Genomic DNA, 27661 nt, shown 5'->3' on the forward strand with positions numbered 1-27661 from the left:
TACGGGTTCCCTGTTGGGTGGAGCTGATATTGGCCGTGTTTGTAAGGACTCAGCTAATAGGCCTCTAAAGACACCTGTTATCTCATTGCACCTTCTCCGTGTACCCAGGGAGGCCAGGCCTGCTGGCCCTGCTGTGGAGGAGGAAACTGAGGCTCAGACAGGTGGAGTGACTTCTGCCCACCCCCCAGCCAATAGGAGGGCCCAGCTCTGTCCCAAAGCCCGCCTTTCCCACCTGCATTGCTGCAGGGCCCAACACCACTCCCCATCCCACTGGGGTGTAAATGAGGGTGAAAGGGGGTGACAGGACAGGACGTGCAGTGGAGACCGTGGTGGGAGCCGGGAGCGAGGGGCAGCCGGGCTCCGAGCCAGCACCCTCCGTGGCCCAGAACACGAGTGTCCACCTCCCCTGGACCCGGACAGCCACCTGCCTGCATCCCAGGGGCCTCTGAGGACCTCACTGTGGTCTCCAGTGAACACTCAGAGACCACATATCACATGTGTACATGCATCATACAGACCACACACATGCACATACAATGTGCACAAATGCACAAAACATGCACGTGTGCTGCATGCACATGGACATGTCACATGCCACAGGTGCACACAGAGGTGCGTATACATATGTGCACACACACACACCACACAGCTGCACACCACATACAATACACAGCTGCACACACATGCACACGTGCACACACACGAGCCCCAGAGGCTGTCTGAAGCCGCCACTCATTTCCACACGCGGCACACTGAGGCCTAAGCGGGCTGGACAGGCGCTCTGATCCTGCAGAGCGGGTGGGCGGGGTGGGGAGCGCTGGCCACACGGAACAGGACAAGGTGGTAAGAAAAGAACCTTTTATTTCCGGTCCAAGAATTCATTACAAACTGTCAGGTTTAAAAATGTAAAAGAGCAACAACCGCCTTCGGCCGACAGTGAAGGTATGAAGCGGACAGTGACGGAGAGCGCTCGGCTGGAGCTCCGCCCACGGGTGATTCCAGAGGAGGGACGACGCCACCCAGAGTCCAGAATCCACGGGCCGCGCGAACGCACAGCCGAGGCCAGACAGCGCACTCCATGCAGGCGAGCAGTCGGCCTCGAGGGCGCGGGCAGGAGCGCAGCCACAGGCCCAGGGCCCTCCGGACGGACGGACGCAGAGGAACAGGCCGGGAGCGCGGCCCCCTGCTTCCGAGCGCCGCCCGCCAGCCCTTTCGCAGCTGGTACCGCTGGGCCCCGCCAGGCTGGCCACAGGAGGCGTCCAGGCCCTGCCCCCGCCCACCCTGCGGGACCGTCCCGGACGCAGCTGGTGTGGGGTGAGCGGAAGGGCGGTCCGGGTCAGGAGGGCCAGCCCCACAGTCCCTGCGCCTCCCGAGCCTCAGTTTCCTCCCCACAGGACAGGCCGCCTGTGGGTGTGGGTGTGGGTCCGGGTCCGAGCAGGAGGCGGGGACAAGGGAAGGCTAGCCCTGCACTCGGATGCGCCGCAAGGCTGTCTCGGGCTCACGTTCCCAGACGGGACGCGTGAATGGCGCTGACGGGGGTGGGGGGGTGGGGGGGACTTCACCTCTGCGGGCGGGGCCTGCGCGACGGGGAGGGGACCCGACCGGGCAGTGACCGGGCAGTGGGTTGGGCTCTCCGAGGAGGCGGTGGGCAGGGTGGGCGGCGCCTCTGGGCCCGAGCAGAGCCAGGCCTGGGCCCCGCCCACCCGCCCCGCTGGCCCGCCGCCTCCACTGGAGCCTAGGAGGCACTTCCAGCAGCGCCCGGTGGGACCACCCGGTCCTGCGGGTTCGCCAGCGGCTGCAACACCCCCTTGCGGCCCCGATGCCCCAAAGGCCGGCCCTGGGGTGGCTGCCCTCCCCGCTGAGCCGCACGTTGCCGGGGTCACCAAACGGCTAAAGGACACCCCCTCGGAGGCCGCGCCCCTCCTGTCCTGTTCAGGGAGGGGGGTTTACCTTGAGTCCCCCGCAGACCGGACACGGGGCAAAGAAAGCCGGAGGGGGCCCCGCGCGGAGGCCGCCTGCTTCCCAGGGCTCTCGGGGGGCCGGGCCGGGCGGCGCCGCCTCGCTGCCGGGGGCCTCCGTCTCCTGGCCCCGCCGTCTCGCGCCCAGCCAGCCAGAGGGACACCCCGCGGACGTCGGGCCGCCCGGGTCCCCGGCTGCGCTGTCGCCCAGGCCGCCCTGCGCCGCCGGGGTCCGGTCCCGGGGGGCCTGGCGCAGGCTGCGGGGCGTGTCGTAGTGCGGCCGCGGGGCGCCGGGCACCTGGTACTCCGCGGCCCCGGGCGGGCAGGCGCACAGGCGGGGCTCGGGCGCCCCCGCCGCCGGCGGCAGGCTGAGCTGCGAGCCGAACTCGTCGCCCGCGCGCCACACGTCCAGGCTGCTCCCCGCGCAGGACGAGCAGCTGCCCGAGTAGGAGGAGTGGCTGCCCGTGGCGATGCCGCTGTCCGAGGAGCTCTGGCGGCCCACCTCCTGCAGCTGCCGCGGCCGCAGCGGCCTGGGCGGCGGCCTCGAGGCGCCCGGCGCGGCCTCCCCGAGGGCGAGGGCGGAAGCCGGCAGCCCGGGCCCCTCCTGCGACGCGCTGGCGGAGGACGAGGACGGCTCCGGCCACGCGGCCAGCCGGCTGCCGGCGCTGACGTCCGAGTGGCTGGCCTCCGACGAGGAGCTGGACAGGCTGCGGTCGTCCCCTGAGCCGGAGGGAGAGGCGCTGGGCGCTCGCCGCCCCGACGTCCCGGCCGCCTCCCTCCCCGCACCCGGCGGCGCCCTGAGCCCGTTAGCTGGGGCCTCGGCCCCGGCGGCACCTGGTGCTGGGCACCGGGAGTCGGGGATGAACGAGGGAAAGGACGGCGAGCACGAGGGGGGCGGGAGGGGCCAGCGGGGGAGGGGCGAGGGCTCGGAGGTCATGAAGGCCCACCCCGCCTCCCCCAGCCCGCGGGCGGTACCTCCGCTGCCCGGCCGGCCGCAGTGGGACAGGAGGCTGAGCCGCTTCTCCAGCTGCAGGGCCTCCAGGGCCTCCTGGGCCACTCGCTCCTCCGCGGTGGCGGGGCCCCCAGGGCCGGCGTCTGCGGCAGAGGAACCACAAGAGGCAGCCCCAGCCTCCTGCCCCCCCCGGACCCCCCACCACGGCCCACGCGCCGCCCAGGACGCCAGGCGAGCCGGGCACGGTCAGGGCCCCGTGCGCCCTGGTGCAGCCCCAACGCCACCGCGGGCCATGGGCGACCCGGGGAGCCCGCCGTCCACACCCCTGCACCGCACGGCGCCCGGGGCTGCACGGCAGGACGGCGCCAGCAGAGGGCGCTGCGGGCCCAGCAGAGCCGGCTGCCCCGGGCCCTGGGCTCGGGAAGGAGGGAGCCAGGCCACAGCCCGGAAGGCGACGAAGGTGCGGCCCACGGTGCAGCCTCTGCCCAACCGCCTCCAGCCCACCGTCCCTGCGATCTCAGGGGGCCCGTCCTGGTCGGGGCTTCTGGCTGACCACTCCTGTCCACACTGTCCCAGCCAGAAGGGGGGCCCAGTGTCCCCCCCGGCTCAGCCGGAGGAGGAAGCCTGTGTCCAGGGCCCAGCGGAGCGGGGACAGGGCCGAGGCCCAGGGACCCTCCCGCTGGGACCGCGCCCCACGCACCTGGGAGAACCGGCCGCAGCCCGGAGGGGCCCTTGCTCGGGGAGATGCCCCGGACGATGCAGTCGAACAGGAAGCTGATCCGCTCCCCCTCGGCCGAGGACAGGAAGAAGACTCCGGCCCCTGCGGGGACAGCGCGTCAGCCTGGCCCCCACAGTGGGCGGCACCCTGGGGGGGGGGCTCCAGGGCCGGGGTGGGGGGCTGGCAGGAGGGAGCCCTGAGCAGAGCCAGGAGACTCCTGTCAGGAGCGTCCCCCATACCCCCGCCCACTGCCGGGGTGAGTCTCACAGCTCCGAACCCCGACGTCCTTCAAACACGCCCTCGTCCTGGGGACCAGCCACGCCAGCGCGCACCCCTCCTGTGTGACAGGAATGGGAGGGAGGGGCCTCGCTGTGGGCACAGGGGCTCCAGCGGCTGGTGGCCACAGGAGGAGCTGGCAGGTGTCCTGGCTGCACGGGGAGCCCAGCAGCCCCCCCACATCTCCGAGTTCCTCTGGGGGGGGGGGCAGGGCTGCCTGGAGCAGGGTCCACCCCCAGGAGGGGCAGTGACTTAGCCACAACGGGCTCCACACCTGTCCCCTGACCCAGGGTCCTGAGTGGTAAGGAGGTGCTGGCCTGCGCCTAGAAGAATCGGCCCCCCTGCCCACCAGCCAGCGCCCGGCCCTGTGTACAGGTGCAGGCTGTGGGCCTGTGGGCTCCCTCCCAGCGAAGGAAGGGCCCGGTGGGGACCCCAGAGGGGGCGCCTGGGCAGAGGGGGCACCTGGGGCAGAGGGGGCGCCTGGGGCAGAGGGGGCGCCTGGGGCAGAGGGGGTGCCTGGGCAGAGGGGGCGCCTGGGGCAGAGGGGGCGCCTGGGCAGAGGGGGCACCTGGGGCAGAGGGGGCGCCTGGGGCAGAGGGGGCACCTGGGCAGAGGGGGCGCCTGGGCAGAGGGGGCGCCTGGGGCAGAGGGGGCGCCTGGGCAGAGGGGGCGCCTGGGGCAGAGGGGGCACCTGGGGCAGAGGGGGCGCCTGGGCAGAGGGGGCGCCTGGGGCAGAGGGGGCACCTGGGCAGAGGGGGCGCCTGGGCAGAGGGGGCGCCTGGGGCAGAGGGGGTGCCCGGGGTCTGCTGCTGAGGTGGTGCCAGAGCAGAGGGCAGGCGGGGTGAGTCAGCGGCCGCCGGGGTGAATGAAATCCCTCACTGCGAGTGAATGGGACGCCGGTCATGTGGGCTGGGTGGCCGGTGGCCTCAGCGCACAGGAATGCCCGGGCCCAGAGAAAGGCACATGCTCCGGAGGGGAAGGTCCCTGGTGCCCGGGCAGCCCCACCCCTGGCAGTGCCACGGCGCCGTCCGAGGGGCCCGGCACGGGGTCAGTGCCCTGGGTCCGATGCAAGGCCCCGACCTGTGACCTGCTGCCGCAGAGCCGGGAAAGCTGAGGCCCAGAGGCGCCGAGAGGTGGGCTCAAGCCAGGCCCCCAGCGGGACTCCCCCGCCCGCTGCGCCCACCAAGGGCCAGGCCTCTAATCCGAGCTCAGGGCAGCTGGCAGCCGCCGGGCACAGTCAGTCCCCCGACTATAAAAAACCACATTACAGGGGCGCCGGGCGCCGCATTCCTCCGCGTCTGCCAGCGCCCCGCTGCGGGCCAGGCGGCTGCTGGGCCGAGGCTCCTGGACCGCGCTCCCTGACCTCCCGCTGGCCCTCCAGGCGCCGGCCCGCTGCCCACAGGCTCCCGGGGGGAGGGGCTCCTGACCACAGAAGCTGCTGGAAGTGGAGCCGCCTGAGGGCCCCCGAGGCCGAGTCCCCGGCACCCCAGTGGGCACAGCGCGCCCCGTGGAGCAGAGGAGGAAACAGGCGGGAGAGGCGAGCGGAGGCGAGGGCGGAGGGATCTGCAGAGGATCGCACTGTCCCGACCCGGACCGAATGGGAACGCCTCCAACTGGAGGGAGGGGTGAGGCTCCGGCCGCTGGGAACGGAGGCGCGGACCCCCGGAGGCCGCTGGCATCGCCTCAGCTGCTCGTGCCGCTGCGCCCTGCGCGCCACCAGGTAGGCCCCGCACTCGGACGGGCACGTGTGGGGGCCGCCTGCCCCCGGTTCCTCCTGCAGGATGGGGGTCCGCACAGGCCAGCGCATCGCCCCCTCCCCTCGCCCCCGGCTGGGTGTCCCCGTGCCACCTCGGGCGCCAGGCCATCTGGACACTCGCCCCAGCATCGCGCTGGGGTGGCACCAGCCCGCCCCCCGCAACCCCAGAGGGGGAGCCACAGGTCGGAGGCCAGAGCAGCCGCCCGGTCAGAAGTGACGGGGCCTCAGAGCCGGGGCCTCGAGCTCCTCGCCGGACCCTGACCCCCTGACCGGTTCCTGTCCTCTGACCACGACTCACCAACGTCCCTCGTCTGCTGCCGGGAGGGGGGGGGGGCGGAGGGCGGGGCCGCGGCCCAGGCTGCCCAGGCCCCTGCACTAGACGGGCTGGCGCGGGGAGGGGCTCCAGGCTGCACCCCCACCCTGGGACCCTCACCTCACCCCTCCTCACACCCCGCTGCCCCCCGCGTTCCCCTTCAATCACCACCTGGTTAAGGGGCCAGGAACCCACAGGCCCCTCCCCCCACAGCTGCTGGGAACCCACCCCCCAGCGCGACCACCGCTGGCACCTCCCCAGGCCCTGCCCCCCCCCCCCGCCCCCCCGCGCCGCCCAGGTGCCACCTCCCCGAGACCTGGCAACCTCTCCTCTGCATGGAGGAGAGAAGGGGCTGCAGGCCCCCGGCAGCGGCAGCTGCCACCCCAAGGCCACAGCAGGGCCACATCCCCCAGGAGCCATGCCCACACCCCCAGCCATGCCAGCCAGACCTCGGCCCAGAGTCCCCGAGGCCCAGGTCCCCCCGCAGCGGCCAGGCCTCATACCCTCCGCTCCCCTCCAGACCTGCCCTGGGAGCTGGCCTGGCCTCCTCTGGGGCCGGGCAGTCCTCCACCCTCCCTGCCTGGGGGGGCGCCCCAAGGAGCCCCTGGTCCCTGTGTGTGAGGGCTTCTCTGCGTGCCCCCCACACCCGTCTATTCTTTCTTTTCATCAAATCTGAACTCGAGCTCCGACACGGCGGCCTCAGACGCAGGGCCATCCTGTGGCCCGGAGGCCCGGTGCCTCCCGCAGCCTCGCGGGGGCCTCCTCACCCTCCCGCCGCAGGAGCCCGTCCCCAGGGTCGGATCAGCACCCAGCGCCCTGGCCGGTCCCCAGCCGCCGGCCAAGCGGGTGTGACCTCGGGTGGAGGCCGGGGGAGGCGGGACTGGGCCCTGGCCGCAGACTTACAGTAGCCACACCTGGTCCCGCCTTCCAAGATGAAGCCGTGGGGCACGGCCCCGTAGCGCCGCAGGTCCGACAGCTTCCACTGCCCCGCCACGGCCGGGGGCACGGCCCTGGCCACCACCAGCATGTCGTTGCAGAGGTGGAGGGTGGCAGGGCCGCTCTCCAGCTTGGTGCCCGGCGCCACCGTCACGGGGAACCTGTGCACTGAGCCCGGCAGGGAGAGGGCATCAGCGGGGGCAGAGGGCATCAGCAGGGGCAGAGGGCAAGGAGAGGGCATCAGCGGGGCAGAGGGCAGGGAGAGGGCAGCAGCGGGGGCAGAGGGCAGGGAGAGGGCAGGGAGAGGGCATCAGCGGGGGCAGAGGGCAGGGAGAGGGCAGCAGAGGGGGGAGAGGGCAGGGAGAGGGCAGGGAGAGGGCAGCAGCGGGGCAGAGGGCAGGGAGAGGGCAGCAGCGGGGGCAGAGGGCAGGGAGAGGGCAGGGAGAGGGCAGCAGCGGGGGGAGAGGGCAGGGAGAGGGCAGCAGCGGGGCAGAGGGCAGGGAGAGGGCATCAGCGGGGGAGAGGGCAGGGAGAGGATAGGGAGAGGGCAGCACCAGCCCCGTGGCTGCCCTCACCTCCCTGGCCTTCAAGTCGGGCAAGCCCTCAGAGCGGCTGCCCTGCCCATTCCTGCCACCCACAGCCGGGCTTGGCTCCAGGCGGCTCCTCACGGGACCCCCCTCAGGAAGCATCCCCGTGCAGCCCGTTTCACAGACGGGGAAACTGAGGCTCAGGGAGTTGGTGCGGCGCCTGGGCTGCCTCACAGCCGCCTGGCGACAGGGGCCTCCCTTCTCCGTGAGGGGTCTCCCTGGTGCTGAGAGGGGGGCACCCCTGGGGGACCGGTCCCCAGGGAGGGTGACAGCAGCCTGCCCGGCCCTGCGTCACCGCCACCCCCTCTGAGCCCGCTATGATGCCCCGCTCGCTCGGCGCCCTGCCGTCCTGGAGGACGGAGGCCGCGCCCAGGCCCAGGGCCACTCACCCTCGCCCAGGGCGTAGCGGATGCGGGCGTCCCAGGCGCACATGGCCTCGCGGCTGTCGAAGCCCAGCATGACGGCCTGCGACAGGCAGACGATGGCCAGCGTGTGGGCCAGGCCCTCGTAGGCCAGGCCGGGCTCCAGCCCGCAGATGTCCTCCAGCGTCAGGCTGCTGCGTTCCCGCAGGCCCTTGGCGCGCTCCGCCCGGTCCCTGTAGGCCAGCATCAGCAGGCAGTCTGCGGGGGGCGGGGGGGCGTCAGGGCGCCAGCCAGCACCCGCCCAGGGAGTCCTGGGTTCGCGGGGTGACCCCGAGCCAGCCACGCCGCCATTCCGCCTCCGTGTGCTGGGGTCCCCCCGCCTGTGGCCTACGGGAAAGCCGGCAGCTGCCTAGCGGGGTGGGGACAGGAGTATCGACGCTCAGCCACTGAGCCACCAACGCCACTGCCCCTCCGTGTGGCCCCAGAAAACCCTGCCTCCAGCGCAGTCCCCACCCCTCCCCCAGTCTGTGGTTGGGGCGCAGCGTTCCCGTTTAAGTGGGGGGCGCCCCGAATCCTACAGGAAAGCGTGAGACATCGCCCGGGGAGCAGGGCAGGGGTGCGGCCGCTTTGATCCCTGACCTACAGCGCCAACCCCATGTGGGCGGACACTGCCCCTGCCCCTGTCCCTGCCCCTGCTGCTGCCCCTGCCCCTGCCCCTGCCGCTGCCCCTGCCCCTGCCCCTGCCGCTGCCCCTGCCCCTGCCCCTGCCCCTGACGCTGCCAGGAATGAGCCATGGTGCTGGCTGGCTCCTGCCCGGCCCGGCCCCGAACCTCGGTCCCAGCCTCAGAGCAAGGGGGCCTGAGCGACAGCGAAGCCACTGCCCGCTGCGACCTCCGCCCGAGGGGTGACAGCAGGTGGCTGTGTCCCTGCAAACCCGAGCTCACAGCCTCACGGCGGGGACAGAGCTGGGGCCTCGCCTCCTGTTCAAGACCTGGCCGCTGTGTTCAGATGCTTCCACCAGGAAACGCAAACATCTCCCATTGTGAGAAAATAAAGAAATCAGAGCCCCTCAGAGGCTCCAGCATGTCCTCTCCCAAGTGTGGCCCGGAGTCAGTCACACGGCAGCACCACGGCGCGTGTCCGTGAAAATGTCCCCCAACGTGTCTCCAGAGCCTGGAGACTAAGGACGTGAGGGAGGGGCACCGCAGAGGGGCCAGCAGGAGACCGTGGGGAGGACTCCCGGGGGGGGGGGGGGCAGGGGGAAGCGCAGAGCAGGCAGTTGCCAGGGAGCAGGCCGGGGTCAGCCCCACCCCCGCCTCCTGAGCCCTCCCCACAGCAGCCCCCCTCCCCCGTCCCCTCAGCGCTGGGAGCCTCTCTGTACATCTGAGAAATGGGCACCACCCGCCCGGGAGCCGAGGCCCTGACTGGGCCCCCGTCACACGGAGCCCTCGGCATCGCCACCCCACGGGCAAGCGTGGGGCTAGCAGGTCCCTAAACACAGGGAAGGGTGCAGCCTGCCCACGTGGCCTGCCCCAGGCTCTGCCCACCCCAGCCCTGCAGGGAGGGGGCAGTAGGGGACTGGTGCTCAGGGTGGGAAAGGCAAAGGGCCCTGCCCCTGTCGGGACCCTGAAAGTCCCTCACTGGTCCCCTGGGGGCCCACTCCCACCCCCCGCTCTGCCCCACAGCCTCCCCGCCTCCCCTCAGCCCTCCTTCTGCTCAGGGCAACCTGGGGACCAGGGGACAGCCCAGCAGTCAGGCACTGAGCAGGACAAGAGGAGAAGCTTTGAGGGAGGGTGATGGGGCAGGGACAGGCACTGACGCAGCGAGGGCGGTGCACCTGGGCTCAGGGTCAGAGAACAGACTTTGACTTCTGAGTGATGGAAGGAGCCAGCCCAGCAGCCCCACAGGGAACAGCATAGTGCTGGAGGGAACAGCCAGTTCGAAGGCTCAGAGGCAGGGACCCAGAGGGCTGGGCCGGCATGAGGGGTCCCAGATCAGGCGTTTAGGTCGGGGGCCTGGAGGGGCAGGCCTAGAGCCTCATTCCACGCCCCAGGGAGCCTGCAGGCTCTACGCCAAGGGGCCTGGCCTGGCCGCATGTGGAGAGGGGACGCGGGTGACCACAGAGCCTCCAGCTCCGGCAGCTGCTCAGGAGAGAGGCGCTGGCTGGGCCGCCTGCGGTCACCACGGCAACAGGTCCAGAGAGCCTCATTCACAGGCCCTCCTGGAGGCGGGATGAGGGAGAGGAAGAGGGAAGGGATGCTGGGGCCAGTGGGGCGGGGGCCGAGCTGGGGTGCTGTCCCAGACACGTGAGCCAGAGAGGCCTGTAGGGCAGCAGGCGGCGTGCCCCCAGCAGCTGAATGTAAAAATAACCGTGGAGTCATGAGCATGCAAAGGCCTTTACAGCAGGAGGGGCATCTGGGAAGAGGAGAACCTCCCGACGCCTTGGGGGGCGGGGGGCCTGCCGCGGAGACCAGAGCCCGGAGCTGCTGGAGATGGGGGGCCACACGCGGACAAGGCCGGAGCCGGCACAGAGGCCGGAGAAGCAGCAGCTGGACTTGCCCTGAGAGGTCACAGTGACCTTGAGGCGGTGTCTTGGGGGAGCGGCTGCTGGAGTCGGGGGACCTGCTGATGGGGCAGCAGGGGGTAGGGCGCGTGGACTGGGGGGCCGCTGGCCGGGCTGGCCTGCAGGTGCCGCACAGGCCCGCTCACTGGCTGGTGCAGGAAGGACCGGGTTCAGGCTGTGCACCTGGGTGTGGAGGGCGTGCGGGCTCACACAGGCACTGGGGGCACAGAGACTCCGGGTGCCCGGCCCGCACCACCCCCCTCCCCTGTCTCGGCAGGGAGCACCCCAGGTGAGCAGAGCCGGATCTGAGCTGAGGGGCCCCGGCTGCACCCACATTGTTCAGGCTACCTGCCTGGCTGGGACCCAGACGTCACACCCATTCCTGTGGGCACAGAGCTCCCAAGGCCAGGAGACCCTCCGCTCGCTCACCACCAGCCGGGACCCACCAGCAGCGCCGACCCCCGGGAGGCCCTGGGAGGTTCCGTCCCGGGCAGCTGTGCAGCCGCAGGTGATGCCAAGAGCAGCGGGGCTCCCAGCCCCTCACCCAGCAGGTGCCACCCTGGCAGGCTGTCCACGAGGCGAGGCTGCTCGGTCACCCACCTCAGCACAGACCCGGGAGACAGGGCAGCCTGCCGCGGGGCCGCAGGGCAGCAGGGCTGCGGGGCCTCGGGGCTGCGGGGCCTATAATAACGCCCGAGGCCCTGCCAGGCCCTTCTCAGGGCTGGACGGAGCCCCCAGGGCACCCGCACAGGACGAGGTAAGAGGGACCCCTGAGCATGGCAGACCGGGAGCCACCCAATGCTCTGCTCCGGAAGTGCCTCTGGACGCCTCATCTCCAGGCCGCACACGACACCCCCTCCCACCATCCTGAGCCTCAGCCTGGAGGAAGGGAGACGCTGCCCGGCCACCTGGCGTGGGCCCGGGCCACAGAGGGACCAGGCACGCATCCCCGCCAGGACAGAGGCTGAGGCAGGGACACGCCCACGAAGCGTTAGGGCCTGTGGGGCAGGTTCTCCACGTCTGCTTCCCGAGGTGCGGCCCTTCCTCAGCCGGGCGACAAGGCGGCGAGACAAGGTGCCCTTCGCGCCGCATCCTGCCGCCTCTTAGTGTCCGAGGGCCCTCCCGGGACAAACTCGAGGGCAGGGCTGACCCCCCTCCTCCCCAGGCTCCCCTTGTCGCCTCACCAGGCTCGGGGGTCTCAGCTGTGAAGTCCTCAGGAATGGAACCTGTTCCCGCCCCCGAGCCCCTGGGGGAGCTGGTCTTCAGGACAGGCAGGGAGGGGCCGGATGGGTCTCGGGCCCCAGCACCCGGCACATGCGGGGGCGAGGCAGGGCTGCGTACAGGGGGCTCGGCGGGAGCCTCTGCCTGGGTCTGTAAGATGCCTGCAGTCCTCACGCCCAACAGGGTGGACGCCACCCAGAGGGGAGACCCTGTACCCGAGGGCCCCCTGTGTCCTGCCCGCTCCTCTCCAGCAGCTCCGCCCTGGGCTCCCGCGGTGGCTGCTCCCTGCCGCTCCGGCGCTGGGGACCCTGGAGCTCCATGATTCTGCCATCTTTGCACCCCCAGACCCATGCGCACTCTCAGACAGCTGACACTGGCAAGAAGGCCACCATGGGCTGAAATCACTCCTCCCCCCCACCCCCCGCCAGACAAAGACCAACCCCAGGGCTGCTCTTCCAGGGGGACCCCCCCAGGTCTGCACGGCCCAGCTCACCACAGCTGGCTGAAGCCCTTCACCAGCACATGGGCCTGTGCCCTGCCTGCCCTCAGCCTGGCTGGGGCTCTCCCTGTCTCCCAGCCCCCACGCCCTCCCCGGCCTCCCTGCAGTTCCTGGGACAGGGCGCCAGGCGCAGGGGCCGCAGGAGAGGCGGCGAGTTGCCCTCGCAGGGAGCCAGGCCCCAGAGGGGCGGCGAGGCCGGCAGGAAGCGAGTGAGTCCGGCCAAAAGTGGGCCTTGCGCCGCAGCAGCGAGGTGCCCGGAGCTGGCTCTGCAGAAGGGACGGAGGAGGGGGCGCAGGAGAACAGGAGGGCACCCCACACCCTCTCTGGGAAGCAACAGCCTGAGGCTCCCAGAAGCCTGTGGCAGGCCCCACTGTGCGGTGCGCACCCAGCATCCCACACAGAACCCGGCGGCTCCGGGCACCTGTCTCCACCAGCAGCTGCAGCCGGCGCCAGCTTCCCAACTGGCCCAGTCACTGCTGAAGGGGGAGATGCCCGGCTTCGGGCTGGGGTGCCGCCTGGGGGGCGGGGGGCCATTCTCTCCTCCAGGAGGGCTGTGCCCCCATACCAGGTGACCCCTTTCTCAGAAGCACCCCTGCTCCCACCCCAGCCCGGCCCCTGCTCTACCTGGGGCAGGTGGGGGGCTGCGGGGCAGGTGGGAGGGCCAGGCCCCACCCGTGCGCTCCAGGCCCTCGGCTCAGTGGTCATTCTGTGGGTCCCTGGGGGTGGCGAGGGCAGCCGGCTCGCACTCGCACCCCCGCCGGCTCAGTCTGCCTCCCGGGAAGGGGTTGTCGCCCCAGCCTTGGGGCCGACACTGCGCTCAGCCCCGCACCGGCCGCGGTGGGTCCGGTCCCGGCGGCGGAGGCCAGGCCGCCGCGCTCTCCGGTTACAGCCTCAGCCCCGGCGCCGGCTATTTCGGGCGAGCTGGCCGCGCTCCGGCCGCCCGGCGCAGGAGGCCACCGGCGCCCGCGCCCCGCGCCCAGCCCGGCCCGGCCCGCTCACCTGCCACCGGCGACGGCTTGCGCAGCACCAGCCACCTACTCTTCCACTGCGGGGACAGGGGGCGTGAGCGGCCGCCCGCGCCCGCCCGCCCCCGCCCGCCGCGCGCCCGCACCTTCTTGCCGTCCCGCAGCTTGACCTGGCCCTCCACCAGCGCCGCCTCGGTCATCTTCTGTCATGGTTCCCGCCGCCCGCGCCCGGCCCGCCGCCCGCCGCCCGGCCCAGGGTCACTTTCAGAGCAGCTCGCGGAGGCCGGGCCGGCGGGCGGGGCGGGCGGGGCGGGCCCGGCGGGGCGGGGCGGGGCGGGGCCGGCGGGGCCGGCGGGGCGGGGCGGGGCGGGGCGGGGCGGGGCGGGGCGGGGCGGGGCCGGCGGGCGGGGCGGGGCTCAGAGGAGCGGGCTTCCCTGGCTCCGCCGCAGCCACGCGGGGCGCACGGCCCATGCAGCCCACGCAGGCCACGCAGCCCATGCAGAACCGGGCCGTGTGGCTCGGAGACAGCGCACGCGGTGCCTGGGGTGCTGCTTCCCCTCCCCAAGCAGAGCAAACCCCACACAAAGGGGCTCCTCTGCCCCCGTCCCCCAGTTTCCAAGTTCATCTCCACCAGCCTGGCCTCCCCGCTGGCACCTGCCCCCCAGCACCCAGGGCCGCCCCCGCCCCCCCGCCAGGCGCCCTGACTACAGACTTACGTTGGGGCAATCCAGCCCCAGCCCTTCAGTCCCCTCTCCTCTCCCTCGGAGGTCGCTCACTCCCCAGCGGGGTGATGGAGGGGTCCTAGCGCATGGCCTGGGGCGCGAACCCCAGTTCAGCTGCTGCCGGGTGTGGCGGGACCAGGGCTGCGTGTCTGGTCTCCTGCAGCCCAGGGAGCACTGTGCCCCGAAGGTGGCTCCCAGAGCTGTGCTGCTCTGTACCAGCCGCGGGGAGGCCCTTCTCAGGGGTGGGGTGTGTGTTGCGGGGGGCGGGAGGAGGGGACTCGGCGCTGGGATTCCCGCCTCCACCTGTAGCTCTAGCTCAGGTTCCGGGTTCTCCGGGAACCCAGGTGGTCCGGGCACCTGGCAGGGCTACACCCCGGCGTCAGCAGCCCCCCTCTCCGACTCCAGGGACATCCAAGGCAAGCGGGCGAGGCAGAGGTGGGGGCGCCCCAGAGAAGCCACAAGAAGCATGCGCTCCACTGGGGGGCCCCTCAGGGGCTAATGCTCTAGCGGATAAGAGGGAAGAGGCGGCGACCCGTTACCCCGGAACCCGCCTCAGGAAGGCTGCCAGTGGGGCACGGGGTCTCTACACTGTCCAGGTCCTTCAGGCTGGGCCCTGCCACCCACGGAGCTGGAAGTGACACTCAGAGCACAGGTCGCTGAGCCTGGACCGGGTGGGAGCGTGGCTGGGTGCAGAGAGCCAGGCCCCCTCCCCACCGCCCCTGGGGGTCTGAGAGGGCAGGTCCCCGGGGGGCCACCAGCTGGAAGCTGATGCCCTGGGAGGTCTTGTCAGGGCCAAGGCAGAGCAGGGCTGGGAGCAGCTCGGTGCCCTGCCCCCCTCCCCCCCGTCACCTGCACGGCTCCCGCAGCCTTTCCCACAGCAGCTGCCCCACCACAGAGACTCATTCATGCGCCCACACGGCTCAGGCCCCAGGGGCTGGCCCTGGACAGCTGGCACGGGCGGGTGGGGGCTGGGGGCTGTGGCCACTGCCACATCCGCCACCCCAGGCGCCTGGCACTTGGCCATCCTTGCCGGGAGGGACGTGCCTGCATTCTTGAGGGTTGGCCCTGGCCCAGCTCCCGCCACGCCTGGCGCTGCACCTGCTCCGGGACCGGCCAGGGACATTCAGGCTCAGCCGGGAGAGTCCCCGCCCCTCCAGGGCCGCAGGGCTGCTGAAAGGCAGGAGCCTCAGGGAGGCTCCCACTCGAGACGTGGGGTCGGCTCCAGCCTCTGCTCCTCGGTTCCTGCTGCAGACCCCGTGTGTGTGTCCCAGTTCATGTGTGAAGTCCAGCCCTTTGTGTGCCGGTGTCAGGAGGAGGGGCCTTGGGAGGTGAGCAGGTCACAAGGATGGAGCCCCCATGGCAGGATTAGTGACCTCAGTAAAGACACCTGAGGACACAGCAAGCAGGCCCCCCAACTTGGGGCCCCCTGCACACCTGGAAGTGAGCCCTCTCAGAGCCCAGCCTCTGGCTTCTGGCCGCTGGGCCTGTGAGGTACTCTTGAGCTCATGCTGAGGTTGGTATAGCCTTGAGGACAGACACTGACAGTCTCAGTCAGAAACGCAAATGTCAAATCCTAAAGAGAAATCTAAGCAAATCTGAAACAAGCTTATAAAAGACAACAGGGTGACCAATAGCCAGGGTCCTCGCAGGCTGCACGACAGAGGACAAGCCGGACGGGTTTATTCACAAGGCGTCATTGTGGGGGCCCCGGGGCGCTCTGCTGCCCTGGCTCCTTCAGACCAGGGGGTGAGGAGGGGTGAGTCACCACAACTGTCCAGAGCCATGTGCGTGTGTGGGGAGTGACCGTCGGTGGGGGCCTGGGTGTACCGGTGTGCTCGGCCACTGTAACAAAGCACCACAGACTGGGGACTTAAGCAGTGGACACAGCGTCTCACGGTTCCGGGCAGAGGTCTCGGATGGAGGTGTCCGCAGGGGGGGAGCTGCTCAGGTCCATCCTTGGCTGCAGATGGCTGCCTCCTCAGATGGCACATCACACCGGCTTCCTTCCGTCTGCCTGGCCCCGCTCTCCCTCTCTTATAAGGACACATTGTGTTGGATCAGGGCCCACCCTGACCTCGTGCTAACCTGGTCGCTCTGTGAAGGTCTTCTCTCCAAATGGTCCTATTCTGAGGTCCTGGAGCCAACATACGGGTTTTAGGGTACAACCTGTAACACCGAGGTGACCCCAAAAGGAGGGAGCCAGGAACATCAATACTCCATCTCACTCTGCTCCTTCTCGGACCTTCTGCTGGGCTCCCTGAGGCCCCACCATAACCCACTGGGCACAGAGTTCACTGATCAGCCTGTGAGACCAGCCTCCTGAGCTGGGAACAAGCCTGGGGCGGGCACATGGAAGGCGCCTGGCTCACACTCTGACTCCACAGTTCACTCAGGAATGCAAAGCTGGCTTGACCCTCGACAATCTATACATGCGAGTCCCCTCTTTAACGGACCCACACTCAACACCGGGGGTGGGGGGTTGGGTTAGAGGGAGCTCGTGCAGGGGAGGTGTGTGCAGGCCTGGGTCGGCCTCGGAGGGGAGGCTGGGCGGGGCAGCGGGCCAGGCTGGGCGAGCTGTGCTTTTGGGAGCAGCTTTATTGCCAGCCGGCAGGGAATGGCAAGGAGGCAGCATGTCCGGGGGCGGGGTCTCAGGGGGAATCTGCAGGCCGCTTAGGGGGCCGAATCCGGTCGTTGATCCAGTTCACGTAATTGGCCACTCGGGTGTAGACGCCGGGCTTGTTGAGCCGCCCGCAGCCATCGCCCCAGCTGATGATGCCGTACAGGTAGGCCACGCCGTTCTTCTCACAGACCAGGGGTCCCCCCGAGTCCCCCTGCAGCAGAGCTGCCTGTCAGAGCCGGGGCCAGCTCAGGAGGCCCTGGCTCAGCTCCTGGGCACCCCGGAAACAGCCCCCCACACTCCCTGGCCGCATCTGAGTTGTGTGACCTGGGAAGAGTGGTGGGCCTCTCTGGCCTCAGTTTCCCCATCTATAACGCCTCAGGCTTGCACACACAGGTCCTGCCTGGATGAGTGTGCGCTGCTGGGACTGGCTGATGGGCGAGCCCGCGGTGAGAGCTCTGGGGGAAGAGGCTGGCCTTTGGGGTCACGTGGCCAGCCCTGCCCTCGGTTGGACAGCTGGGCTGTCCGGCTTTGTGACCTGCCCTTCCCTGGGCCTCAGGCTCCCCATCTGTGTGAGGGGGTATCTCTGTCCCACTGTGGGGCCCTCCAGCAGCGGTGGGGAACAGGGATGGGGGGTATGTGTGCTGTCTGCCTTGGCCCCCGCTGGCCCTGCGGGCCGGTCCCCTTCCCCAGGGCACGTAGGTCTGAGGCTGGCTCACCTGGCAGGCGTCAGACTTGCAGTCGAAGTAGCCGGCGCACAGCATGTTGGGGCTGATGTCGGCCCCGTACACCTCGGGGCTGCTGCACTTGTGGTCGGCCACCAGGGGCACCAGCGCCTCCCGCAGGGAGCTGGAGTAGCCGCTCACGTCTGCGGGCAGGGACACGTGTGTCAGGGTGGGCACTGCTCCCCGGGTACCACACTGCCAGTTGCCCCCACCGCCACGCACTCTCGTCCTGGTGGCCCCAGCCCGCGATCTGGCACTTGTGTCCGGCGGGGAAGGGGCTGCTGGGCTCAGGCAGGCAGATGGGCTGGACGAACTGGGAGCGGACGGCACAGCGGTCCCCCTTCTTCCTCAGCCGGATCAGGACTGGGCGGGAGAGAGGCCAGAGGTCAGCCGGGGTGGGGGGTCCATGATGGGTACAGCGCGGCCGCTGAGTCACACCAGGTGCGCCCTGCTGGGCGGGAGGCTGTGACGGGAAGACCCAGAGGGGGCAGGAAGGCCAGGCCAGGCCCCTCCCCACGCCTCTGTCCCTCCGTCCACCCCTCCTCACATTCCCGGACCTGAGGCCTCTCCCAGGGTTCCCCAGGTGCCCACCCGCCCCTCTCCTGGCTGCACCGCCTGCCCTGAGCCTCACCAAGGTCATGGTCACTGGGGTTGAACACCGAGTACAGGGGGTATGGGATGTACTTCTCAATGCGAAATGCCTGTGTCACGTCCGTCGTCAGGTTGAAGAAGTGCTGTCCCAGGACCACGGAGACGCTCTCCTTTGGGGGGCTGTGGGGGGGGGGACAGCAGGGCTCTGGCCTCCCCTTGGGCCCTGAGGTTGGCTGTCCCTGCACCCATGGGGGCCAAGCGTCCCAGAGGCAGCCCCTCGGTCAGCCACCGGGCCCTATCAGCACCCCCACTTTCCCATCTGCTGTATGGGGGTCCCTCTGGCTCTGCTCAGCCCTCCCAGGCCTCAGGCCTCCTGGGAAACGGCCCCCACGCCCGGGCAGCCCATGCCCAGCACACCGTGGGCCTCGGTGCCCCCGCCCCCGGGCAGGGCCAGAGCTCAGGGCTCCTGGGTATCGCTCAGGATGGGCGGCCAGTGAGCTCAGGGCTGGGGACACCCAGGCCTTGAGGGGGAGGGGAGCCAGTTCTGCCTGTGTGTCCTCTAAGGGGCGGGGCCCAAGAGTCTGAGCCACGCCCTCAACCTCCTGCCTTCTCTCCGGACCACATCTGTCCCATTCCAGTCTTGCGGCCAGCGTGCTGGGGTCCCCCGGTCCCCACTCCCGGCTCCTCCCCTCCCCCAGCCCCTTGACCCCTCAATCCCATACTCGGGGTCCCGTTTCCCAGGCCCAGCCAAGCGCCCGCGGAGGTAACAGGTCAGCACAGGACTTGTGCCCACGGAGCGCCTCCGCCCCCCGCCCCCCCACACACTCTGCAGTCCCTGGGGTGACCACGGGGGTGCACTGCTAATCCCCCAGGGTTCCCCCGGCTCCTGACTCCTGAGCTGCCAATCAGGACAGTGCCCGCTCCCCAGAACCCCCAGACTTGGGGCCCCAGGCCGGCCGTGGGGAGGAGCTGGCTTTCGCTCAGAGCTTGCTGGTCCCCCGGAGAGTGAGAGGCGGGTCCGCACTCCCCGAGCGGCTGACTGGGCAGGGCCTCGAGTCCCAGCGGGCCCGCCCCCCCATGCCACCGGCAGTCCAGGGGCGGGGCTGGCGGGGGCTGCGCGGGCAGGCCCCGCCCACCACCCCTACTGCGCATGCCTGACTATTCCCCCAGCCCCGCCCCCCCAACCGCGCCCCGGAGCATCTGACAGCGGGAGCCTGGGCGCCGGCAGGGATGGCATCGACCGGGCCCGCGGGTCTCTGCAGCCTCTGGGTCCAGCACTGGCTGGACGCCCGTCCCACCCGAGGCAGAGGGGCGCCGGGGCCCCGGGAGCAGAGGCACCAAAGGATGGAGGTGGCGCGGGGACGCGCGGACAGGCATCTGGGTGGGGGGACGGTTGGGGGGGTTGGTGGAGAGCCCAGAGATGTGGATGGCTGGGCGACGGTGGCTGGGTGGCCGGGTGGGGGTGGGCCGGGGGGTCAGGACCCTGGGGCCAGCGCCCACCTGTTGGAGAAGCAGTGGGCGGCAGACACCACCCAGCAGGTGTGGACGAGGCTCCCCGCGCAGAAGCTGTCCCCGATGTAGATGGCGGCCAGCCAGGGGTGGGAGCCGGGCAGGGAGGACGAGCCCCCGATGATGCGAGGCCGGAGGAAGTTCCTCTTCTTGTGCCGCCGGCCGCAGGTCTGGCGCGCCGGGGGGACCGCCTCAGGCACCGTCAGCAGGGCCAGGTCGGGTGGGAGCTGGATTCTGGTGAGGGATTCTGGGGGCACCGGTCGCTGGTCACACGAGCCCCAGGTGCACCCACCTGCCACCGTCCTCAGGCCCCGGGCGTTCCCCCACCGCCCTCTCCATCCTGGCCGCCCCTCTGGACGAGGGCCGGGGCTGGCTCAGCTCTGCCTCCGGGCACAGGACTCACGCTCTGTCCTCCGCTTCCTCATCCGTAGGAGGAGACCCCAACCCCAGGCTTCGGGGGAACCAGAGTGGCCTGCACACCTGGCAGGTGTTAGGGACCCCAGAGGCAAGGCCAGCGGGGGCAGAGAGCACGGGCAGGGCCAGAGGGGAGCTGCCCCCCAGCGTCTGCCTCCAGGGCGCCTGCTGGACGCCCCTATGCTGTCCGCCCCTATGCTGTCCGCCCTGTTGGCACGCCGCCCTGCATGTTCAGGGGCCCGGGGACCGGCCTGCCTGCTGACTCCTGGGACCAGCCTTGCCCCGGGAGCTGTTTCTCCACCGCTCAGAGAGAAGAGGCCGGGAGTGGGAGTGGGAGTGGGAGTGGGAGTGGGATGGGGTGGCACCGCCCACCCTGTCCCCCTCCCGCCAGCACGCACCGCAGGCCGCCAGGCGGCAGTACTCCCAGGAGAGCGCGTGCTCCTTCACCACGTAGCACCAGGGCCGCTCGTCCTTGTCGGGGTTCCTGGGGGGCAGGGGAGCGGTGGGTGCTGTCACACTGATCTCAGCGAGGGAAGTGGGGATAGGGGCATGAGACCCCTTGCAGGGGGTCCTTCCACCCGCCCGGAGCAGCCTTGCTCTCTCTGTGATGGACACAGTGGCCTGGGGCCTGACCCCGCCTGGCCCTTCTCGCTGGGGAAGAGCCTCCAGGCAGAAGGGCCAGGAGTCCCTGTGCGCCTGACAGGGGCCTCCCCAGGACGGACCCTGCCCGCGGGTGAGGTGGCCTCGGGCCAGTGCTGACCGGCAGTAGGCGTGGGGGCCCAGGCCGAGCAGGGCCGCGGCGCCCACCGAGTCCACGTGCAGCTCCTGGTAGAGCAGGTCAGAGTTCCAGGCCAGGCAGCTGAGGCCCGAGGCTGCCGTGCTGGCCACGCCCCGGTACTCGGTGCCGTTCCCCACGAAGCAGCGCTGGGCGGGCACTGTGGGCAGCAGCGGCGGTGAGACTGGGCCCGAGGCTGCCCCCGCCCTGCCCAGCCCAGGGGCCAGCCCACGGCTCTGAGGCCGAGCCACTCACCGATGTTGCAGAGCCTCCCGGCGTGGCCCGGGGCACAGGCGCAGACGGTGGTCCCGGTGGCCACAATCAGGTGGCAGGTGCCCCCGTTCAGGCACGGGCTGCTCAGGCAAGCTGGGGGAGGGCTCAGAAGCTAGGCCTCGGGGCCGGACGCATGGGTGGTCCCAGCGGAGTCCCTTCCCCTGGCACGGGACGCCCGTGGGAAGGCTCTGCCCCCGCCCAGCCGGGGGTACCTGTGTGGCGTGTGTCCTCACACTGGACCCGGCCCCCCGCGCACTGGCACTGCTCCACTCGGCCCTGGTGCACGCGGGCCCAGCTGTCGCCCTCCTCCAGGTACTCGTAGCGGGTCTCGTCGAAGCATTTCTCTGGGAACCACACCATGTGTCCCTGCTCTGGGCACACCACTGCCCCGTGCAGCCCCCCTGCATGCGGCGGGCGCCCCTCCTCCCAGGCCCCGCGGCCCCCCAGGCCCCGCTCACCCGTGCCGCAGTCCTTGCCGGTGAAGCCCACAGGGCAGGTGCAGTGGTGGGAGCCGGGGTCCTGGGTGTTGGTGCAGGAGCCCCCGTTGAGGCAGGGGCTGGAGGCACAGGGATCCAGAGCCGCTGGGGACGCGCAGGAGGGGGGGTAGGGGTCTCAGCCCGGGCAGTCTGTCCTCCCCCTCTGTGACCCTCCCTGCTTGTCTCTGTTGGGCCTGCCGCCTTAAAGATGCCCCTTCTGGGGTCCTGGGAGGGGGTCCTGGGAGGGAATGCAGGCCGCCCACAGCCCCCCTCGGCACGCAGGGCCTCTGGCTCTGCTCCCAGCACCCTGGGAGCCTGACCACCCCCCGCCAGGCAGCACAGTCTCCGCCCTTGTAACCTGGGACCATCATAGGCAGGGCTGCCAGCACCTGCAGACCCCACTGGCCCTCACCTGGGCAGGGCTGGCCTGTGTGGCCGCAGGGCCTGGCCTGGCCACCAGGGGGTGTCTTGCTCCCAGCAATGGACAAAGCAATCCTGTGGCCCCAGAGAGGGGGTCCCCTGGCTGATGGCTCCCCTGCCCCTGTCCCCTGGGCCCCGCCCCCTTCAGCATGTTGGCTGGATGCCCCAAGCTCAGCCCACACAGGCCCAGCCCCCTCCTGGCCTGGGCTCAGGCCTCCCGACACCCCCCCAGGCACCCACCTGGGCCCTCCCGGGGCGTGGAGCCCTGCGCGCAGTAGCCCCAGGCCCGGTCACGGTCATAGTTGTGAGTCGTGGCACACCTGGGGGTGACGTGTGCGGTGACGTGGGTGCCCAGACCAGAGACCTGCCCCTCCAGCCCCGAGGTTGCGGATCTCTGCGATGCACGCACGCACTCACGCCCATTCAGTCATGCGTCCAATCACACCTGTGTCACCCATCTGAGCAGGAGGGTGGGAGGGTGGGAGGGGCCGTGGGACCAGGAGGGGGGGCCTTGCCCAGTGGGACCCACCACTTCCTGTGGGCGCTTCCCTCCGACGTGCAGGAATGGAGCAGGCGGCCGCCCAAGCGGAAGGGGAACCGGCAGGGCTGCCCGTCCTCGGTGAGCACTGCTGGGAGGCGGCCAGCGTCACGGGCTCCCGCCCGTCCCCCCCCACTCCCCACCCACCGTCCGGGTGCAGCCCCCACCTCCTCCAGGAAGCCCCTGACCGACCTGGGCTCCCAGGGCTGCTGCCGGAGGGGACCGCCCTGGGCGGGGAGGTGAGCCCCCCACCATGGGGACCCTCTGCCTCTGTAGTGCTCGCGGGAGAGGTCGTGGGGGTCACTGAGGTCACAGGAATAGTGGGGGTCCTGGAGGTCACTGTGGCATTAGGTTCTCGGTACTCCGTGTGGTTCTAAGAGGAGCCGAGAGCTGTGACAGCATTCAGGTGGGGCCGGCCCCCCAACACTCAGGCCCTGCCCTGAGCCTCAGGTACTTGGGCCCTCAGACCTTGGAGTGGGGACTGGGCGCCATGGGCACCCTGAGGGTCCAACAAGCCCTCCAGCCGAGCCCAGCAGGCCCGCTGAGACAGCTGGCTCAGGGCCGGCCGCGCCTGCTCCATCCTGGGCCTAGAGCTGGGGTGAGGCCCTCAAAGGCCCTACCCCCACCCTCACCCCCACCCCCACCTCAAACTCTCAGACCCCACAGGCCCAGAGCGGGGAGCGGCCCCCATGCCCCGAGGTGGGGTCCAGTAAGTTGGATGCCCAGGTTCTGCCCTGCCCACCAGCCCAGCACCCCCACAACCAGCTTTCAGCACCTTGGGCCCCTCGCCCGCTCCACACCGGCCCCAGCCTCGGCCCCAGGACCCAGAGTGGGCACAGGGAGCCCCAGGTCACAGTGTGATGGGTCAGTGCTCACCCTTCCAGCCTGGGGCTGGGCCCTGAGAGGCGCCAGCAGCAGCAGCAGCAGCAGTGACAGTCTGGGCGGGGGGCAGGGTCTGGGGACCCAGGCCCAGCACCCCATGGCTCCTCCCGCGCTGGAGTGAGGGCAGCAGAAGTCAGGAGCAGAGTGGCCGGGGCAGGAGGGGTCAAGGCCGCCTGGAAATGATTAACCGGCGGCCTCCCCTGCCGGCCCGCAGGCCCTGCACTTACTGCCTGGCTCACCCGCCAGGCCCACGGGGCATGTCCCATGTCCTGGGTCTCCCAGGATGGCATGCAGGCAGGGGCCCGGGCCCCCAGCCTGGCTTCCGGTTCCTGCGGGGCCGCAGGGCTGGCCATGGCGTGTTTGAGCTGCCCGTAACCAGAGCAGCTGCGTGTCTGCTCGTTCCCGCCCAGCCAGAGGGGGTGCTGCCCACAACCAGCCCAGGCCGGCGGAGAGGAGGCTGGGTGTGCTGGGCTTCGCGTGGCAGTGACCCAGGACGGGGGCCTCTGCGGTCCCTCCAGGAGGAGCCTGGGGCGGGGCCCCCCCGGGAAGTGCAACACGGGGAGCAGGACCAGAGCCCCCTCGGGCTGCCCTGGGGTGTCCAGGAGCCCCCCTCCCACCTCTCCTGGACTTCCTCTCTGGTCCCCAGCAGAGCCGAGGCCAGGTACCCAGGGGCCACCAAGGGCCAGAGGCCTGGCTTGGGGTCCTCCCCTCCGTGGCCTGGGCTGGGCAGTGCCCCACACACGGCAGTTGTCCCTCCTGCCCAGAATGCCGGCCGCCCGCACGGGGTGCAGAGGGGCTGGCACTGCACCTGCCTCACCGCGCCCAGGAGGAGAGGGCGCTGGGCACATGGGTGCCGCCCGTCTTCCTGCCCACGCCTCTCCTGGAGCCCCTCCCTGGGAGCACTCAGAACCCCACAGCCTGGCTGTTCTCTGGCCTCTGACAAACCCGGTAAGACCAGACCCCACCCCTTCCCCACCATCTGCGGATGCAGACCGAGGGCGGAGGGCCCCTCACACCGAGCTGTACATTGGGGTTCCAGCGAGGCAACCTGGGACCATGGCGCCGTCTCCGTCTGCTTCAACCCAACACCTCACGGGGCCCTGCCGCTGACCTGCCACCGGTCCCCTCCTGACTTGGCTCAGGCCATTCTGTAATGAAACCCGCTCCAGCCTCAGGAGCTGGGCACAGCCCTGTTACTCCTGCCCAGGCCTTCCGCTCAGACAATCCCTCCACTGACAGGCCAAGTGCATGGCAGCCTGCAGGGCCCCACTGCCCGGAGACCCGGCCTGACCCGCAGGCCCCACTTCCTCAAGCCCCTCCCCCACATGGTCCTGGAGGCCATGGCAACACCTCCGAGGACGAGGACACGAGGACAGAGGACAGATGGCCTGGGACCCGGCACCCAGCAGGAGGCCAACACAGGGTCCTTGAAAACACTTTATTGGGGGAAGGCTGGAGGCCGTGGCAGGGGGTGGGCCCAGGAGCCCTCCGAGCCAGCCCTCCGCCTTCCTGGTGGCGTCCGAGGGCACAGTGGTCGGGGTGGCCGCCAAAGGCCCTCACGATGGGCTGGGGCTGCCCGGAGACATGGCCTTCAGGGGAGGTCTGGAGGTATGGGGCCCGCCAGCGGGCGGGCTGCGGGTGGCCTCAGACGAAGGTGGCGTGGTGCGGGCTGGCTTTGGGCTTGGCAGGCCCACCTGCGATGGGGCTCAGGCCGGGGAGGTCTGGTGCGGGGGGCCTGCTGGCCTGTGGCCTCCGGGGGCCTGTCCGCACCCCTGGAGCCCTGTGGCCTGGCCCAGGGGCCGAGCCAGCAACCAGGTCCACGTCGATGATCGTGTTGACCGGGAGGCCTCGGCTGCTGTGTGCCCCGCCTCCTGTCACAGGGAGAAGAGAGAAGCTGTCACCATCCCCCCAGGCCTGCAGACACCCAGCAGGAATCCCCACCCACCTGCTCTGCATGGACACTGGCCGTGGGAGGGGTTCCTCAAATGCCCAAATGCATCCCGCAGGCCGGCCACCTCTGACCTTAGCCTCGGCTGGGGTCAGGGGTCTACAGACCGTCAGCCTCAAGCCACCAGCCCCTCGGGGCCCCTGCACGTCTGGGCGGCAGAGGCCACACAGTGTGAGGAAGGTCCCAGGCCGAGGGGGCACAGGCATGAATCGAGAGGGGAGGCAGAGGCTGGGGCCCCAGTGCTGGGGGTGCAGGGCCCAGGTTCTGTGCCATGGCGCCCGGGGAGCCCCTACTGGTCACAAGGACACCTAGGGCTCCCTGCACCCTGCCCTCGTCTGTGCCAGGCCAGCCCGGGTCCTTCAAAAGCTGTTCAGCACCTGGGCCCTGCCCACCTGCCCCTGCCCCCCTCATTCCCTCCTCTCCCGGTGGCGCCCCCTGGCCGGCCGAGGATGCTGAGCTGCCCCCGGGCTGGGTTGTGAGTGGGAGGTGTTCGGTGTGTGGTGTGCGGTGTGCGGTGCAGGAATGAGGATTTCTGTGCCCCAGGAGGGGCTGGGGTGGCAGAGGAACTGGAGGGGGAGGGGAGGGGTCCCAGGGCCCCACCAGCTGCAGGGCTGTTCACAGGGATCCAGGGGCTCCCGGCTGGGTTGTGGCCAGTGGAGAGCAGTGGGGGGGGGGGGGGGGGGGGGGCGGGGGCGGGGAGGAGACTGTTGCCCCAAGAGACCTCCCTGCTGCCCGGGCTCCCTGCTGAGCCCCGCCTTGCCTTCCCTGACTCCACCCCAGGATACTATGGCCCCAACACCCCTGGGGGCTGTCTGCAGGGCTTGCCCTTAGGCCAGGGGCACTGGGGCCACAGTAAGTGGGTGCCAAGGGACAGGCCCCCTTGCCTGGGCTGGGGGGGACCAAGCTCTGGGTGGGGCTGTTCCAGACAGGACTGGCCCTTGGCAAGGCCCCCAGGCACTCGGCCTCACACACAGACCTCACCGCCAGCCTCGCTGCAGGACGCAGCTCACAGGCCAGCGTGGGGCAGAGGCGGCTCCAGAGCCCCTGTGCCCACCCAGCCTGGCTGCCAGCTGTCCACCTGCCTCCACCTCAGGCCCATGTCCTCACCCTCACAAACAGTCCTTCCTGGCACCTGCCTGGGTTCCGGCTGCGCTCTCCTACCCCATGGCCACACCCGGGCCTTGTGCCTGTCCCCCGAGCGGACTAGCTGCCCCGCCTGCAGGCTGCTCAGTGCCCAGTGGCCCCGCCTCAGCCCCGGGAGTCCTCGGGCCACCAGAAACTCCTAGGCCCTGGGTGGGCAGCCCTGGTTCTGTGCCAGTAACCTCTGGGTGGGCCGCGGAGCCCCGATGAGGCCCTGGAGGACCGAGACCTGTCTTTCCAGGCGCAGTCCCCAGGGACCGGCAGGGGGTGGGCTTGGCAGAAGCTCCTAGCCCTGGCGCCCTCCACTGCCCTCCCCTGGCTCACCACTGGGACGGGGCAGGCGGTGCCGCCCAGGTTAGGGATGCCAGGGCCCTGGTGTAGAATCTATAGGGTGTCAGTGAGCCCAGGGCCGAGGACCCTCAGGTGCCCACGGCGAGCAGGCGTCCCAGCCGGTGACCCACAATCGACATGGAGTCCTGCCCCACGGACCAGCCCTCCCTGGGCCTCGGTTTCCCTGGCCTGGCTCCGCTTCCTCCGTGGGTCTGAGGCTTCTGAGTGAGAGTGGGATGCTGTGGGATCAGGAGCCTGTGTCCCCAGCTGCTCCGTGGCCCCAAAGTCCCACCTTACTGCACCCCAGGCCTCCATGAGCGCCTCCACGTGGCCCCCAGGGCTTCCCCGTGGCTCGTCAGTGTCAGAGTGCCCGGCCGCGTGTCCTCCCCGGCCACGGCTGCTGGGCCAGGCGTGTCTTATTCAAAACCATGGGGAAGGGTTTCCCCTGAGGCCCGAGGGTCCAGTCCTTTAGTCATTCAGCAAACATCACACTAGGCCTCCCACTGGGCCCCACCATCCCACCTGTCACTGGGCCCCCATGCTCCACAGGCGGCCGCAGGGTGGGAGGTGGGGCAGGGCGCTTCCATTTAGCTTCAGGGTGGAGGGCAGGGCTTGCCGGGTTCTCTGCCTGCTCGGGGGCATCTGTCTGGAGCAGTAAAGGACCTGCGGTCCCACTCAGGCCAGGAGCAGGGCCCTCCCGTCCAGCCCGATGGGCCCGGGCGACAAAGGCTGCAGGGGCAGCTGGAGCCGGGACAGCTTAGCAGGCCCAGGGCGGGCCTGCCGTGTCGGGGACGGAGCAGCTGGTGCCGGCTGAGGACCTGTGTCTGGGGGCGGGTGGCCAAGGTCCAGGCCCTTCCTGCCTGCCTGGCCCAGATTTGCTTTCTGAGTAAGTGGCAGCCCCAGGCCCGTGACTCAGTGGCAGCGGCCCAGCCCCATGCAGTCAACGGGTGCCGAGGCCTGGTGCCAGGGCCGGCCCGGAGCAGCTGCCCGCCCGGCCTCCCTGGCAGGCAGGCAACACGGGACCCCACAGGGCGCCAGGGGCCATTTCCAAAGGGTGCCCGTGCCACTCCCTCAGCAGATATGAGGCTGGGCCAGGACCTCGCCTCCGCCTCTCAGGGCCCTACTGGCCCCTCCCCCCAGGGCTCCACAGCCCGACATGAGCTGACGAATTCTGCGGTTCCGGCTCCAGTCAGCC

At 70.5% G+C, this 27661-nt stretch overlaps 3 protein-coding genes across 12 annotated transcripts in view; all 3 read right to left on the minus strand.

Annotated features, from left to right (window-relative positions):
* Positions 1–844: 844 nt before the first annotated feature.
* On the minus strand, positions 845–13977 carry DOK7 (docking protein 7). Of its 5 annotated transcripts, none has more exons than XM_070399975.1 (7): positions 13253–13408; positions 13141–13186; positions 7886–8116; positions 6888–7077; positions 3611–3730; positions 2934–3053; positions 845–2678 (listed from the first exon to the last, which is right to left on the minus strand). In XM_070399975.1, the coding sequence occupies exons 1-7, from the start codon at positions 13304–13306 to the stop codon at positions 1880–1882; spliced, it is 1560 nt and encodes a 519-aa protein (XP_070256076.1). In that variant the 5' UTR covers positions 13307–13408; the 3' UTR covers positions 845–1879. The 5 variants fall into 5 exon arrangements, with proteins under 5 accessions (XP_070256076.1, XP_070256083.1, XP_070256069.1 ...); XM_070399982.1 differs by having other exon boundaries at positions 6877–7077; XM_070399968.1 differs by lacking the exon at positions 13253–13408 and adding an exon at positions 13823–13977 and having other exon boundaries at positions 845–3053; positions 6877–7077.
* A 1486-nt stretch (positions 13978–15463) lies between these two features.
* On the minus strand, positions 15464–23275 carry HGFAC (HGF activator). 4 transcript variants are annotated; one of them, XM_070399934.1, is made up of 14 exons: positions 23043–23275; positions 22359–22539; positions 22158–22254; positions 21869–21948; positions 21191–21313; positions 20945–21076; positions 20715–20825; positions 20445–20619; positions 20083–20168; positions 19262–19517; positions 17802–17941; positions 17393–17533; positions 17165–17313; positions 15464–16674 (listed from the first exon to the last, which is right to left on the minus strand). In XM_070399934.1, exons 1-14 carry the CDS (start codon positions 23145–23147, stop codon positions 16477–16479), a joined length of 1974 nt encoding a protein of 657 aa, XP_070256035.1. In that variant the 5' UTR covers positions 23148–23275; the 3' UTR covers positions 15464–16476. The 4 variants fall into 4 exon arrangements, with proteins under 4 accessions (XP_070256035.1, XP_070256026.1, XP_070256052.1 ...); XM_070399925.1 differs by having other exon boundaries at positions 22158–22257; XM_070399951.1 differs by having other exon boundaries at positions 15464–16659; positions 23043–23267.
* A 1205-nt stretch (positions 23276–24480) lies between these two features.
* Positions 24481–27661, minus strand: part of RGS12 (regulator of G protein signaling 12) — a 67688-nt gene continuing 64507 nt past the window's right edge. For 2 of the 3 annotated variants that reach the window (XM_070400037.1, XM_070400027.1), the window contains one exon: positions 24483–24919. In XM_070400037.1, the coding sequence (XP_070256138.1) occupies positions 24693–24919 (227 nt within the window). In that variant the 3' untranslated portion in view covers positions 24483–24692. Of the gene's footprint in view, positions 24920–27661 lie in introns of all 3 variants that reach the window. The other variant, XM_070400001.1, reaches the window with a different exon arrangement.

Source organism: Myotis yumanensis, unplaced genomic scaffold (assembly GCF_028538775.1).
Source record: "Myotis yumanensis isolate MYYU_CA2020_CCGP unplaced genomic scaffold, mMyoYum1.0.hap1 SCAF_1, whole genome shotgun sequence".
NCBI lineage: Eukaryota > Metazoa > Chordata > Mammalia > Chiroptera > Vespertilionidae > Myotis > Myotis yumanensis.